This window comes from Saimiri boliviensis, chromosome 11, assembly GCF_048565385.1.
Source record: "Saimiri boliviensis isolate mSaiBol1 chromosome 11, mSaiBol1.pri, whole genome shotgun sequence".
Taxonomy (NCBI): Eukaryota; Metazoa; Chordata; class Mammalia; order Primates; family Cebidae; genus Saimiri; species Saimiri boliviensis.
This window is the reverse complement of record NC_133459.1, coordinates 43920315-43936957: the sequence shown is the minus strand read 5'-3', so window position 1 is coordinate 43936957 and position 16643 is coordinate 43920315. Positions and strand designations below refer to the sequence as shown.

Below are 16643 nucleotides of genomic sequence, written 5' to 3'. Positions count from 1 at the left end.
ACAGTTCACAGTTTTATAGGAATGACATTATTTTATTTTCCCATTGGAAAGACCATTCTGCTCATGTTTATTGAAGAAGGGTAGAGGGAATTAAGACTTAAAGGCAGGAAGATTAGTTAACCCAGGCAAGAGATTATTTGATCTCAAACTGAGGTGGTAAAAGATTCAATTTTTTGAATAGGGAAGTTAAAGGGGAGGAACTAGAGTAGGGGAGTTGAACAGGAGGAACTAGAATGGAGAAGTATTTAGGAGGTAGAATCCACAGGATTTAGTGACCTTTTAGATATGAATCAGAAGGAGAAGCTAAGGATAAATTCCAGATCAGTGGCTCCTCCCTGACTCTCCAGGTCCATCACTTGCCACTTTACCCCTTCCTGTTGGCTTTCCAGTCACTGTTCTTTCTGTTCTTTGAACATTCCATGGTCCTCTGTGCCTCAGCACTTCCGCATGTCTGTCTGTCTGTCTCTTTCTCTGTTTTTCCTGACTGGAATCTTCTTTACCACTACTCTGCCATTCTCTATCCTTTCATCGAGTGATATTCCTGCCTCAGCCCCCCACCAAGTAGCTGGGATTATGAGACTACAGGTATGCAACACCATACCCAGCTAATTTTTGTATTTTTCATAGGGGTGGGGTTTCACCATGTTGCCAGGCTAGAATTGAACTCCTGAGCTCAATTGAGCCATCTGCCTCAGCCTCCCAAAGTGCTGGAATTATAGGTTTGAGTCACCACATCTGGCCCTATCTCTATACTTTTTTGTTTGATTGCCAGTTTTGTTTCGAACTCCTGGGCTCAAGCAGTCCTCCCACCTAGGGCTCCCAAAGTGCTGGGATTACAGGCATGAGCCACCACACCCAGCCAGAAAAGATTTTTAAAAACCAAGCTTCTGAGCCCTGGAATTTGAGATTAGCCTGGACAACATGGTGAAACCCTATCCCTACAAAAAATGCAAAAAAAATTAGCCAGGTATAATGCCATGCACCTGTAGTTTGAGCTACTTGGGAAACTAAGTTGGGAGAATTGCTTGAGCCCAGGAGTTCAAGGTTGCGGCAAGCCATGGTCATGCCACTGCATTCCAGCCTGGGTGATGGAGTAAGACCCTGTCTCAAAAATAAAAGGAAAAAAAAAGAAAAATAGAACAGGCATCTACATGTTTGCTTAAGTTAATAGATTACTAATCAACATGTTTATGGCCATTAGGTTTATAATGGGAAATAAACACTACATTAAACCTAGTCTACTTAGCTTTATTCTCAGGAGTAATCAGACTTTTAAAAAAATGTTGGTAAGTTACAATAAAGCAAGAAGTATACATTATAAGATATATGAGGGGAAAAAGAAACTCCCAACAAGGAAACTTACACAGATCCACTCAGAGCCTTCTGCCTTTCAGATGGGCCTAGGCCTGAAGCATAATCTGTACCAGTGTTAATACAGCTGACAGAGCCCAAACATTTATGCAGCTCAAATGAACATGTTCCCAAGAGCATCAGTCATGAGCCTAGGTCAAAGCCTCTAGGGAGCCATGTGTAATTAGCTTTGAAAAATATTTTGCAGAAACTTTCTCAGTTGTTTTAATATTGATCTGTTGTACTGGCCCGAACATAGAAAGTCAACACGAAGACAAAAGTATGCCAAATTGCAGGGTCTTTATTGCCAGCGGCCATGGAGGACTCGCGTCTCTCCAACCTGTGGCCCCGAAAGGAGGGTGTCAAGACCTTTTATACCTGTAAAACCACCTCAGGAGTGAGGGAGAGGGGCAGGGGTGGGGTTGAGGGGCTTCAGACGTTCTGAGGGCTAGTGGATTCTGTAAATCACCTCCTGGGCGGAGATGAGGTTGAGCAGCTCCAGACATTCCAGTGGATTCCTGGGCAAAGATGAAGGTGAGGGGCTCCGGACATTCCAAGGGCCACGGGACTTTGGACATTCTGATTGTTACTTGAGTGGTTCACAAAAGTCAAGATTAGCATTTGTTTACACATTGTCTGGGTAGGGTGGAAATTACAGTCCTTAATTACTTATTACAAGTCACAGGGGCCAAGATGGCATGGGTTTGGACTGCTTGCCTGTCACATTTGGGTTACAGAGAGCAGTTTCAATAGAGAGCCGAGGTATGGTTGAGGTATGTAGTTTTATGGGGCTTTTACCATGTCACAATCTATTGTGAAGACAGCTGGAATCTAAGTTGATACTTGATATTTGGGCTGTAATTCTAGATTAACCTAGAGGTTTCCAACCATTACCAATGCTGTAAAAACTGAAATTTTAGAATTTTAATAAACCTGACAATTATTTTCTAATAATATTTCTAGTTGTTTTATAGCTTATAATTCCATTAGTTAAACGTGGTATTGATTGCTGTACAGTACAATATTATAGAGAGGCAGTATGGTGCAATAGTTAAGAGTATGAGCTTTAGAATCAGACTGCCTGGGTGTGAATCCTAGCTTTGTCACTTCCTAGCAGAGTGATCTTTGAATGAGTTACTTAAGCTTTCTATGCTTATGTTTTCTCATATATAAAATGGGAGCAGTAATAGTCATCTGTCTTTTCCAGAGAAACAAAACCAGGGAGAGATGATAGATAGATAGATAGCATTTATTTCCAAGAATTAGCCTATGTGATATGGGGAACTGGGAAGTAGGAAATCTGTAGAGCAGGCTGGAAATTTTGGGGCAGGACCTGATTCTTCAATCTTGAGGCAGAATTTATTGATTCGTTCTCAAAGAAACCTCAGATTTTTGCTTGTGAGACCTTTCAGTTGATTGTATGAGACCCCCCACATAATTGAGGGTAATCTGCATTAGATGAAGTCAACTGATTGTAAATATTAACCACATCTACAAAACAACTAGATTAGTGTTTGGTTGAATAGCTGGGTACCATAGCCTAGTCAAATTAACACATAAAATTAACCATCACACCTATCAAATTCATAAAACTGTGACAATTAAATTAGTTCATGCATATGAAGCACTTATAATAGAGTCTAACACACAGGAAACCCCCATAAAGGCTAAGTAAAAGAGCTTTGCTTTGTAAGATCAGCTGCCATTTATTAAATACCTAAAATATGGAAAGTTCTGTGTCTAACATGGGAGATTCAGTGATAGTCACTGTAGAAAAATAATGTATCTGCACAGTATTAAACCATGGAGTTCATTTAGGCCAGCCTCTCACCTTAAAAATGGAGAAGCTGAGGTCCAGTGTTTATTTAGATACACAACCAGAGTGGTTTTGTGGTGGTGGTTGTTTTTTTATAGTGACGAACAATACACAGAGAAATCCCTGACCTCATGAACCTTATATCCTAGTAAGATACCCATTGTTGACTATTTCAGTCTCAAATCTAACCCAATATTCTTACTCATTTTTCATGCAGAAAGGAAAGGAGAAACTGGCCGCAGAGACTGTGCTGTGAGCCAAGTGTGCCTAAAGCATTGAACGGATAAAGCAGAAATGTTTCTATGTATCATAGTGTTTGTTTGCTTGTTTTTGAGACAAAGTCTTGCTCTGGCACCTAATCTGGAGCACAGTGTAGTGATCATGGCTCACTGCAGCCTCAACCTCCTGGGCTCAAGTGATCTCCCACCTCAGCCTCATGAGTAGCTAGTAATACAGGTATGTGCTACCATGGCCAGCTTTTTTTTTTTTTTTTTTAAGAGACAGAGTTTTGCTATGTTGCCCAGGCTGGTCTTGAACTCCTGGCCTCAAGTGATTCTCCTGCCTTAGCCTCCTACAGTGCTGAGATTACAGGCATGAGCCACCTTTAGACTAAGGGGCTTAGTGCCTAAGCTTTTGCACTTTTTTTTTTTTAACCTTACTGTGAAGTCAGATCATAAATATTTCTGATTTTTTGTAGAGATGGGGTTTTGCTATGTTGTAAGGCTGGTCTTGAACTCCTAGCCTCAAGCAGTCCTCCCACCTTGGCCTCCAAAAATGCTGGGATTATAGCACCTGAGCCACATCGCCCAGCTTTTGCAAAATTACTATTTTGAAATTTTAATGTAGCCCTTCTGTGAGGGTCTTTTTTTAAAAAAATATATACTTTAAGTTCTGGAATACATGTGTAGAACGTGCAGGTTTCTTACATAGGTATACACGTGTTACAGTTTGCTGTATCCATCCCTCTCACCACCCCCATCATCTATATCAGGTATTTCTCCTAATGTTATCCCTTCGTATGTCCATGTTTTCTCATTGTTCAACACCCACTTATGAGTGAGAGCATGGTTATAAACCATTCTGTGAGAGTCTTTTTATCAGGACTCAAGTCATTTCTCCGCAAAGTGCTAACTACTTCCAAATGGCCTGAGGGAAATTAAGAATGTACTTTCTTAGCACCTAGTTTTCAACCACTGTGAAACTTGGCCATTGGAGAAGTTGTCTTTTATCCCCTTTACATGGAGAGCCATTAACAATAATTGCATGAAAACATTAATAATACATCTGAAGAACATTTTATAGTTTTACAAAGCACTTTTTTTAGAGATAGGCAGAACATTTTATAGTTTTACAAAGTACTTTTGAGAGATAGCCTCAGAAGATATCTGAGGCTCAGAATTGTAAAGCGGGTGGCCCAAGACTCCATAGTAAATATCAGGTTCTAGCTGCCTAATTTCTAGTGTAATGTGCTCTTTGTTATATTACTCTGCTTGCAATGTCTGGTATTGGTCTGGAGAGGAGCTGCTTCCCAACCCTACAGTTCTCTTCTTTAGTTCCTTTATTTTTTTTTTTTTCCTTAAAGAAACAGGATCTCACTCTGTCTCCCAGGCTGGAGTGCAGTGGCACCATAGTAGTTATCTAGCCACCTCAAACTCCTGGTCCCAAGCATTCCTCCCACCTCAGCCCTAAAGTAGCTGGGACTACAGATGAGTGCCACCACACTCAGTCTGCTTATTTATTTATGTGCTTATCCTTTTTTTTTTTTTAAACCTTATTGTGAGGTCAGATCATAAATATTTCTGATTTTTTGTAGAGATGGGGTTTTGCTATGTTGTAAGGCTGGTCTTGAACTCCTAGCCTCAAGCAGTCCTCCCACCTTCGCCTCCAAAAGTGCTGGGATTATAGCGCCCGAGCCACATCGCCCAGCCTCCTTAGTCCTTTTTTTTGAGACAAAGTATTGCTCTGTCACCCAGACTAGAATGCAGTGGCATGATCTCAGCTCACTGCAACCTCCACCTCCCAGATTCAAGCAATTCTCCTGCCTCATCCTCCCAAGTAGCTGAGATTACAGGCACCCACCACTGCGCCTAGCTGATTTTTGTATTTTCAGTAGAGACAGGATTTTACCATCTTGGCCAGGCTGGTCTTGAACTCCCAACCTCGTGATCCACCTGCCTCAGCCTCCCAAAGTGCTGAGATTACAGGCATGAGCCACCACGCCTGGCCAAAGCATCCTTAGTTCTTAAGTGAAGGCAGTCTTTATCTATAATTAATCATATTTGAATGTTAGTTTTTAACTTTGCTTTAAACAAATGACAGTAAATATTTTTAAACGTGCTGTTTGTTTTGCTGAGAAAAAATCTCTCTGGGGTTTAACCAAACCTGGAGGCTATGAAGTTAGTGAATTTATTTTTATCTTTTTCTTGTTCTAGAAATTAAGCTTAATGTTTTTAGGAATGTGTATCTTCCTTTGGATTAGACCTAAATGTGTGTGCCCTTATGTGATAATTTTAGGTTTTATGCATATGCTTATAAATTTGGCTCTTATTTTAATTAACCATAATTGTCTGAAACTTGAATTTTGGAAAGTTTTCTCTGCATTTATTAATTCTGCCAGGTAGCTGAACAATGGTAGCTCTGAAACTTACATATGTACCTTTTATTACTTGACAAATATTTCTCCAACAGATACAAGATTATATACAATTGCTTTCCTGTTCACAGTGTATAGTCCAGTTAAAACATGTATAGGAGATACTCAATTCATAACTTAGGAATTGATGAATTCAAATGCAAGATGAAAATCTAAGTTTTTTTACTACAGAATCTCTAAACACAGTTTTTTTTATTTGTTTGTTTCCTTAGGCTTTCATCTGAGTGGCACAGTAACTGAGCTGGCCACTGCTTCTGAACCAGCAGTGACTTACAAAGTTGCAATCAGTTTTGATAGATGCAAAATCACCTCAGTGACATGTGGCTGTGGGAACAAGGATATATTCTACTGTGCCCATGTGGTAGCACTCTCACTCTACAGGATCCGTAAACCAGACCAAGTCAAATTGCGTCTTCCTATCTCTGAAACCCTTTTCCAGATGAATAGGGACCAGCTACAAAAGTTTATTCAATATTTAATCACGGCACACCACACTGAAGTTCTTCCTACTGCACAGAAACTGGCAGATGAGATTCTATCTTCCAACTCAGAAATCAACCAAGTGAACGGTAATTGTACAACATTTTTATTGAAAAAAAGATCTTTTTCATCACCACTGTCACCAAAGCAACCCTCTTACCTCTACTTTTTTTGCTTTATTGCATGTTAAGAGGTTGGGATATTTCTGCAGTTGCAATCACTTAACTTTAATTTCACTCTCTCCAAACAACTGTGCTTAACTCTAGGTTTCTGAAAGCAGTCCAACTGTCTATCTCAAAAAGATTTTGGTAAAAAAGAACAGAGAATTATAGTATTATATATTGGCCTAGTTTATGGACTTTGTTGATGCAGTCCCTGTCCCCAGGAACCTGAAATGTTCAAACAGTGAAAGAAAGCACAAAATAATTAGTATCGTTCAGTGAATTGAGATGGATATGAGAATTTCCTTGATATTTTAGGATCCAACATTAGCATCAGAGTTATCCTAAGGAGAATGTGTTAGTGTTGTGCTTATGAACTATATATTGGGGTGCATGAATGGAAAAAGAGATTATGTTCACTCATCATTCAACAAAATTTATTAAGTACCATGTGCAGGGAAGAGTGTTGATTGTTGAGGGTCTAAAACAGACATGGTTCTTAAAGTAGCTTATAATCTAGTAGCAACAACAGACAGGTCTGAACTAAATTCTTTTTTCTTTGTTTTTTGTTTTTGTTCATTTGGGTTTTTTTTGAGATGAAGTTTTGCTCTTGTTGCCCAGGCTGAAGTGCATGGCAAGATCTTGGCTCACTGCAACCTCTGCCTCCCAGGTTCAAGCTATTTTCCTGCCTCAGCCTCCCAAGTAGCTGGGATTATAGGCATACACCACCACGCCTAGCTAATTTTTTGCATTATTAGTAGAGACAAGATCTCTCCATGTTGGTCATGCTGGTCTCGAACTCCCAAACTCAGGTGATCCATTCATCTCAGCCTTCCATAGTGCTGGGATTATAGGTGTGAGCCACTGCACCCAACCAAATGCTTGTTTTTATAATAAAACCTAATCATAGAAGCCTAATCATAGAAAACCACTGAAAATTTTTAAGAAGAGCCTGGGCGTGGTTTCTCATGCCTGTAATCCCAGCACTCTGGGAGGTCAAGGTGGATGAATCACCTGAGGTCAGGAGTTCAAGACCAGCCTGACCAACATGGTGAAACCCTGTCTCTACTAAAAACACAAAGATCAGGCTGAGCATGGTGGCTCACGCCTGTAATCCCAGCACTTTGGGAGGCTGAGGCGGGCATATCACAAGGTCAAAAGATCGAGACCATTGTGGGCACCATGGTGAAACCCCGTATCTACTAAAAATACAAAAAGTAGCTGGGCATTTTCGGAGTGGGGGGGGGCTGTAGTCCCAGCTACTCAGGAGGCTGAGGCAGGAGAATCACTTGAACCTGGGAGGCAGAGATTGCAGTGAGCCAAGATCGATCGAGCACCATTGCACTCCAGCCTGGCAACAAAGCAAGACTCTGTCTCAAAAAAAAAAAAAAAAAAGATCAACCAGGCATGGTGCTGCACATCTGCACATCTGTAATCCCAGCTGCTTTGGAGGCTGAGGCAGAAAAGTCACTGAACCTGGGAGGTGGAGGCTGCAGAGCTGAGATCATGCCATTGCACTGCAGCCTGGGTGACAGAGTGATACTCCATCTCCAAAAAAAAAAAAAAAAAAAAAATTTAAGAGGAGTTACATAAACCAGTTTTCATTTTCTTTTTTAGATCCTACTATATTCAAGGCATCATGCAAAGGACTTTATATGTGTTAATTCATTTAGGTTTCAAAACTACTTTGTGGGGTATAATAATTTCTGCTTTACAAAATAAGGAAATTATTTATAACCTAGGTTCATTTGACTTAAGATTTCTTTTAATTTCTCTAAAGCTTTTTGAGTTTCCCTAAACTACCTTTCTCTTTTGGACAATAACTGATATGGTTTGGATTTGTGTCTCTGCTCAAATCTCATGTCCAGTTGTAATCCCCCATGTTGGAGGAGGGGCTTTGTGGGAGGTGATTGCATCATGGGGGCAGATTTCCCCCTCTCTGTTCTCCTGATAATGAGTGAGTTTTCAAATACTTGATTATTTAAAAGTGTGTAGCACCTCCCTTTTATCTCTCTTCCTCCTACACACCAGCCACGTAAGATGTGCCTGCTTCTCCTTTGCCTTCCATCATGATTGTAAATTTCCTGAGGCCTCCCAAGCCATGTTTCCTGTACAGCCTGCAGAATCATGAGCCAATTAAACCTCTTTTTTTTTTTAAGGCAGAGTCTCACTTTGTCGCCAGGCTAGAGTGCAGTGGTGCAATCTTGGCTCCCTGCAACCTCCACCTCCCAGGTTGAAGTGATTCTCCTGTCTCAGCCTCCCAAGTAGCTGGGACTACAGGTGCATACCACCACACCCACCTAATTTTTGTATTTTTAGTAGAGACGGGGTTTCACCATGTTGGCCAGAATGGTCTCAATCTCTTGACCTTGTGATCTGCCCGCCTTGGCCTCCCAAAGTGCTGAGATTATAGGCGTGAGCCACCACACCCGGCCCAATTAAACCTCTTTTTAAAAAATAAATTACCCAGTCTCAGTTATTTTTTTAATAGTAGTGCAAGAGGCCGGGTGCAGTGACTTAAGCCTGTAATCCCAGCACTTTGGGAGGCCGAGGCAGGTGGATCATGAGGTCAAGAGATCGAGACCATCCTGGTCAACATGGTGAAACCCCGTCTCTACTAAAAATAAAAAAAGTAGCTGGGCGTGGTGGCGCGTGCCTGTAATCCCAGCTACTCAGGAGGCTGAGGCAGGAGAATTGCCTGAACCCAGGAGGCGGAGGTTGGCGGTGAGCCGAGATCGCGCCATTGCACTCCAGCCTGGGTAACAAGAGCGAAACTCCATCTCAAAAAAAAAAAAAAAAAAAAAAAAAGTAGTGCAAGAGAGGACAAGAATACAGAAAATTGGTACTGGGAAGTCAGGCATTGCTATAAGGATACCTGAAAATGTGGAAGCAGCTTTGGAACTGGGTAACTGGCAGAGGTTAGAAGAGTGTGGAGGGCTTAGAAGAAGACAGGAGGATGAGGAAAAGTTTGGAACTTCCTAGAAACTTGTTAAATTGTTGTGACCAAAATGCTGATAGTGATATTGACAATGAAGTCCAGGCTGAGATGGTCTCAGATGAAGATGGGGTACTTATTGGGAACTGGAGCAAAGACGTTGGAGGCATTGTTCCCTTGCCCTAGGAATCTGTAGAACTTTGAACTTGAGAGAGATGATTTGGGGTATCTGGCAGAAGAAATTTCTATGCAGCAGTGTTGAAGATGTAGCCTGACTGCTTCTAGCAACCTCAGCTCATATTCGTGAACAAAAAAAAAATAACATAGAACTTTCAAAATTTACATTTAAAAAGGAAACAGCATAAATGTTTGGAAAATTTGCATCCTGGCCCGGCCATATGGTAGAAAAGAATTCCCCCTTTCAGGAGACGATTTCAAGCTGCCTACAGAAATTTGCATAAGTAAAGCCAACACAGTAAGGAAAATGTCTCAAAAGCATTTCAGAGACCTTCATGGCAGTCCCTCTCATCACAGGCCCAGAGACATAGGAGGGAAGAATGGTTTCATAGGCCAGGCCCACAGGGCTCTGCTACCCTGCTCCTTAGGACACCATTCCCTGCATCCCAGCCACTCCAGCTCCAGCTGTGGCTAAAAGGACTAAAAGGGATACATCTCAGGCCACTGCTACAGAGGGTACAAGTCATAAACCTTGTCAGCTTCCACATGGTATTAAGCACAGAGATCAAAAGTTGAGGCTTGGGAGCCTCTGCTTAGATTTCAGAGAACATAGGGAAACCTTGGATATCCAGGCGGAAGTCTGCTGCAGGGGCAGAGCCTTCATGGAGAGCCTCTACTAGGGCAGTGCAGAGGGAAAATGTGGGTTGGAGTCCTCACACAGATTCCCCACTGGAGCACTGCCTAGTGGAACTGTGAGAATGGGGCTACTGTCCTCAAGATCCCAGGATGGTATATGTACCAACACCTTGTACTGTGCACCTGGAAAAGCCACAGATACTCAACACCAGCCCTTGAAAACAGCCATGGGAGCTGAGCCCTGCAGAGCTACAGGAGTGAAGCTGCTCAAGGCCTTAGGTGCCCACCCCTTTCACCCCTGTGACCTGGATGTGAAACATGGAGTCACAGGGGATTATTTTGGAGCTTTAAGTTTAATGACAGCCCTGCCAGGTTTTGGACTTGGCTGGGGCCTGCAGCCCCTCTATTTTGGCTAATTTCTCCCTTTTGGAATGGTGGGTATATTTACCCAGTGCCTATACTTCCATTGTATCTTGGAAGTAACTAACTTGTTTTTTATTTTATAGGCTCATAGGTGGAAGGGACTTGCCTTGTCTCAGATGAGACTTTGGACTGTGGACTTTTGAGTTAGTGCTGAAATGAGTTAAGACTTGGGGAACTGTTGAAAGGGGATGATTGTATTTTGCTATATGAGAAGAATGTGAGATTTAGAAGGGGCCAGGGGCAGAATGATATGGTTTGGATTTGTGTCCCCACCCAAATCTCATATTGGATTTGTAATCCCCACTGTTGGAGGAGGGGCATGACGGGAGTTGATTGGATCATGGGTGTGGATTTACCCCTTACTGTTCTCGTGAAAGTGAGTGAGTTCTCATGAGATCTGGTTATTTAAAAGTGTATAGTCCAGGCACGGATGCTCACACTTGTAATCCAACCATTTTGGGAAGCCAGGGCAAGTGGATTGCTTGAACCGAGGAGTTTGAGACCAGTCTGGGAAACATGGTAAAACTCTGTCTCTGCAAAAAATACAAAACTTAGCTGGGCATTGTGGTATACACTTGTAGTCTCAGCTACTCAGGAGGCTGAGGTGGGAGGATGGCTTGAGCCCAGGAGGCAGGGGTTGTAGTGAATCAAAATTGTGATAGAGCTTGGTGATAGAGCCAGACTTTGTCTCAAAATAATAAATAAATACAAATAAAAGTGTATAGCACCTCCCACTTGTCTCTCCTCCTCCTGCACCAGCCATGTAAGATGTGCCTGCTTCCCCTTTGTCTTGTAAGTTTCCTGAGCCCTCCCTAGACATGCTTCCTGTACATGCTATGGAACCGTGAGCTAATTAAACCTCTTTTCTTTTAAATTACCCAGTTTCAGTTATTTCTTTATATCAGTGCAAGAATGGACTAATACAATAACTTAGCTACTAGTGTGGAAGAGGCAATGAGATCAGGTGGATGGCCTGTATAATAGAGTAGTCCACATGCCAAAGGACCTGCCCTTCCCAGTTGTTCAACAGAGCCAATCAAGTCCTACACACAACCTCAGCACAACCTTCCCAGTTGTTCAACAGAGCCAATCAAATCCTACACAACAACCTCAGAAAGAACAGTCAGAGCTGGGCATGGTGGCTCACACCTGTAATCCTAACACTTTGGGAGGTTAAGGCAGAAGGATTGCCAAAGTCCAGGAGTTACAGACCAGCTTGAACAACATAGTGAGACCTCATTTCTACAAAAAATAAAAAAAATAGCCAGGCTTGGTGGTGTGCACTTGTGGTCCCAACCACTCAGGAAGCTGAGACAGGAGAATTGATTGAGCCCAGGATGTCAAGACTGTAATGAATAATGATCTGTTCATTACTGTCCTCAGCATGCACAACAGTGTAAGACACTGTCTCAAATAAGTAAATAAATAAAATAAAGAACAGTCAGACAGGCTTTTCAGGAGCTCTTGCTAATTAGCAAAAATATTCAGTTGCTTTATACTTAAAGTTGCAGTGTTTACATAGTAACTGATCTCTCTGTATTTCAGTGATACTGTCAAAGAGTAGCTCTCTGTATCTCTTCTTATCCCACATAGAATATCTCTTCGTATCTCACATAAAGAGGCTGTTCTACTTTTCTGACTTTTTTGAGACCTGAATTCTGCCCCATCCCCCAGGTCTGTAGCACCAGAGAGAAGGATAGCTCTGTACCCTAACAGCTGGGCTACGGCCTGCTTTTGTGCCTCATTTCCACTATCTTTTCCCCCAGAATTATTTCCAAGCTCTATTGCCTCTTCTTGAACTGGCCGCCTTGGCTCAGGGCCTGTATTGGCCATTTCACCACAACTGTCACCTAAACAACCCTCTTCCCTCATTACTACTGTGCTGAAGAAACATACATTCCTCATTACACTTCCCATTCCCACATCTTAATTTTTGTCTGAAATTAGGCTGCAATTGCCACAATCAACTTTAGATGTGATTCTCAACCTTCTCCAGAAACTACCACTTCTGTATACGTGTTTATCTCATACTTACATTAGCTTTCTGTGACAGGTTCCATAGTATTGTACAAGCCCTTTCCTGATTTGTTTTTATAACCAGTACTGGTATAAGAAATGATACAAAAAGGGGAGATACCATAGAGTTAAAAGGGACTAGACTAAAAATCCAGGTGTATAGGATGAATGAGGAGTAAAGAAGAAGACAGAAACTGAATTTCAAAATGTCTAACTAGGATGGCATTCAAGGTTTTGATAATGATACTGTCATTCATTTAGGGAACAAAACAGGAGAAATGAATTTAGGAGGAAGATAAATTTAAGTTTGAGATACTTCTAGGACATTTAGGTAAAGATTTCTGATAAAACAGTTGAATATATGGATCTAGAACTGAGGGAGAAAGTCAGAATTTTAGAATCAAAAATTTTAAATAAAAATGATATTTGAAATCACATTTCTGTTCTCTGCTAAATCTTTAAACACTTAGAACATTCTCCTTTTCCTTTCTCTTTAACCCCACTCCTCACCAAAACAAACCTAAAATAGGAATAAAATTCCTAAAAATGCTAGCTGTCTGCTTTTAATCTCAAGAACAGGTCCAGACTTTGCTCTGTTCCCCACTTCCCTGAAAAAATTTCTTGTATTAGTCCCTATGTGTGTTTGTAGCTAGACATTGCCTTGTCTTTTTTGGATTGGTTACTCAAATGTGGACTATCCTTTCAGCTCTACCTCTGGTACTACTCCATGTCCTATTTGTGATTTGCTCTGGTAACTCTATAGCCCGATTCTCTAAGTTACAGCATCTTGGCCAGGACTTCAGTTTCTCTTTACCAAAAAGAAAGATTGAGCAAAGGGACAGAACAAGATGGCAGAATAGAAGGCGGCTACACCAATTGTTCCCTACCCCCTCAAACGAGGATACCAATTTAAGAACCATTTACACACAAAAAAAAGTATCCACATATGAACCAAAAATCAGGTGAGCATTTAGGGTTTTAACTTCATATTGCTAAAAGAGGCACTGAGAAAGTAGGAAAAGCAGTCTTGAATCACGGGTGCCACACCTACCCAATCACCCAGCAGTGACAGCATGGTGTGGAAAGCATTTTGGTGCATTGGGGAGACAGAAATTGCAGCATTTCTGAGGCATTAAACTCAGTGCTGCCCTATAACAGAAAAGAAAACCAGACCAAACTCAGCTGATACCTCCCCACAGAGGGAGCATTTAAACCAGCCCTAGCCAAAGAGGAATTGCTAGTGCCAGCTGTCCAAACTTGAGTTCCGGCAAGCCCCACCTCTGCGGGCTAAAGTGCTCTGGAGCCTTAAATAAACTGAAAAGGCAGTCTAGGCCACAAGGACTGCGACTCGTAGACAAGTCCTAGTGCTGATCTGGGCCCAGAGACCGTGGACTATGGGGAGACATGTGACCTACTGAGACAACAGCTGGAATAGCTGAGGGAGTGATGGCATCACCCTTCCCTTAACCCCAGGCAGCACAGCTTACAGCTCCAAAAGAGACCCCGTCCCTTTGCTTGAGGAGAAGAGAGTGAAGAGTGGGAATGAGTCTGCCTTGCATCTTGGATACCAGCTCAACCACACCAGGATAGGGCAGCAGTCAGAGTCGTGAAGTCCCCTTTCCAGGCCCTAGTTCCCTGTACTACATTTCTTGACACACCTTGGGCAAGAAAGGAACCTGCTGCCTTTGAAAGGAAGGAACTAATCCTGACAGGATTCATTGCCTGCTAACTGAAGAGCCCTGGAGGCCCTGAATAACCAGCACTGATACCCATGTATTACATTGAGAACCTTGGGTGAGACTGAAACTTGCTGGCTTCAGGTGAGACTCGGCACATTCCCAGCTTGTAGTGGCTGTGGGGCAAGATGCCTTCCACTTGAAAAAAGTGGAAGTAAAAGCAAAGGGGACTTTGTCTTGCATCTTAGGTACCAGCTTGGCCAGAGGGTCTAGAGCACCAAGTGGGCTCTTAGGGTCCCCAGTTCCAGGACTTGGCTCTTAGATAGCTTTTCTAGACCTGCCCTGGGCCAGTGGGGAGTGCACTGCCCTGAAAGATGAGTCCCAAGCCAGGAACCATTCACCAAAAGCTGACTGGAGAGGCCTTGGGCCTTAAATGGTAGTCTGGCAGTACTCCTCATTGGCCTGTGGTAGTGGTGGCTATGGGAGTCTCCTCTGCCTCTGGAAAGGGGCAGGAAGAGTGGGAAGGACTGTGTCTTGTGGTTTGAGTGCCAGCTAGCCACAGTACAATGGAATAGCAGGTGAACATCTAAGGTTTTTTACTGTAGTCCCTGGCTCCTGGATGGCAGCTCTGGACACACCCAGAGTCTGGAGGAATCTGCCATCTTGAAAAGAAGGACACAGGCCTGGCTGGCTTTTCCACCTGCTGATTATGGAGCCTCAGGGCCTTGAGTGAACATAGATGGTAGCCAGGGAGTGGTTACATCAAGCCTTGGGTGAGACCTAGTTTGGTGCTGGCTTCAGATTTGTCCCAGCACAGTCCTAGTGGTAGCCACAAGGGTACTTACGCCACTCCACTACCCACTCCAGGTGTCTCAGAACAGAGAAAGACTTCATTTGTTTGGGAGAAACTAAGGGAAGAGAACAAAAGTCTCTGCCTGGTTCCCCAGATAATTCCCGATCTTGTTCTAGACCACCAAGGTGGTACTTCTATGGGTCTGCAAGAAACACAGCATTACTGGGCTTTGGGTGGCCACTAAAGCAGATACAGCTTATATCATAATACCCAAGTCCTTTCAAATATCTGGAAAGCCTTCCCAAGAAGGATGGGTATAAATGAACCCAGGCTGAGAAGACTACAATACCTAACTCTACCATGCCCAGATACTGAAGAACATCTACAAGCATCAACACCATCCAGGAAAACACAACCTCATCAAATGAACTAAAGGCACCAGGAACCAATACTGGAGAAATAGAGATGTGAGACTTTTCAGAAAGAAAATTCAAAATAGCTGTTTCGAGGAAACTCAAATTCAAGATAACATAAAGAATTCAGAATTCTATCAGATAAATTTATTAAAGAGATTGAAATAAAAGAAGCAGAAATTCTGGAGCTGAGAAATGCAATTGGGATACAAAAGAACGCATCAGAGTCTTCAGATAGCAGAACTGATCAAACGGAAGAAGGAATTAGTGAGCTTGAACATAGGCTATTTGAAAATACACAGTCAGAGGAAATAAAAGAAAGAATAATAAAAAAGAGTGATACATGCCTACAAGATCTAGAATATAGCTTCAAGGGACAAATCTAAGAATTATCAGCCTTAAAGAGGACGTAGAGAAAGAGATAGGGGTAGAGAATTTATTCAAAGGGATAAAATCAGAGAATTTCCCAAACCTAGAGGAAGATATATCAATATCCAAGTACAAGTAGGTTCTAGAACATCAAGCAGATTTAACCCAGAGAAGTCTACTTCAAGACATTTAATAAACTCCCAAAAGTCAAGGATAAAGAAAGGATCCTAAAAGCAGCAAGAGAAAATTAAAAAGTAACATACAGTGGAGTCTGGCAGCAGACTTAGTGGAAACTTTACAGGCCAGGAGAGAGTGCCACGACATATTTAAAGGCCGGGTGCGGTGGCTCACTCCGGTAATCCCTTTGGGAGGCCGAGGCAGGAGGATCAGGAAGTCAGGAGATCGAGACCATCCTGGCTAACATTGTGAAAATACAACAATTAAAAAAAAAATACTAAAAATACCAAAAAAAAAAAAATTAGCCAGACATGGTGGCACGTGCCTGTAGTCCTAGCTACTCGGGAGGCTGAGGCATGAGAATTGCTTGAACCCGGGAGGCGGAGGTTGTGGTGAGCCAAAATCGCACCACTGCACTTCAGCCTGGGTGACAAACCAGACTACATCTCCCAAAAAACAAACAAACAAACAAACAAAACTTTTATTCTAGAATAGTATGTTTGACAAAAATATTCTTCAAACATGAAGGAGAAATAAAGATTTTCCCAGACAAACAGAAACTGAGAAA

The 16643-nt window shown here is 42.3% G+C and overlaps 1 protein-coding gene across 1 annotated transcript in view; it reads left to right on the top strand.

Moving 5' to 3' along the window:
• The window catches only part of ZSWIM5 (zinc finger SWIM-type containing 5), a 160228-nt gene that overhangs the window by 85432 nt on the left and 58153 nt on the right, over nucleotides 1-16643 (top strand). The window contains exon 2 of the mRNA XM_010347585.3: nucleotides 6032-6388. Coding sequence (XP_010345887.3) covers nucleotides 6032-6388 — 357 coding nt within the window. The remainder of the gene's footprint in view (nucleotides 1-6031; nucleotides 6389-16643) is intronic.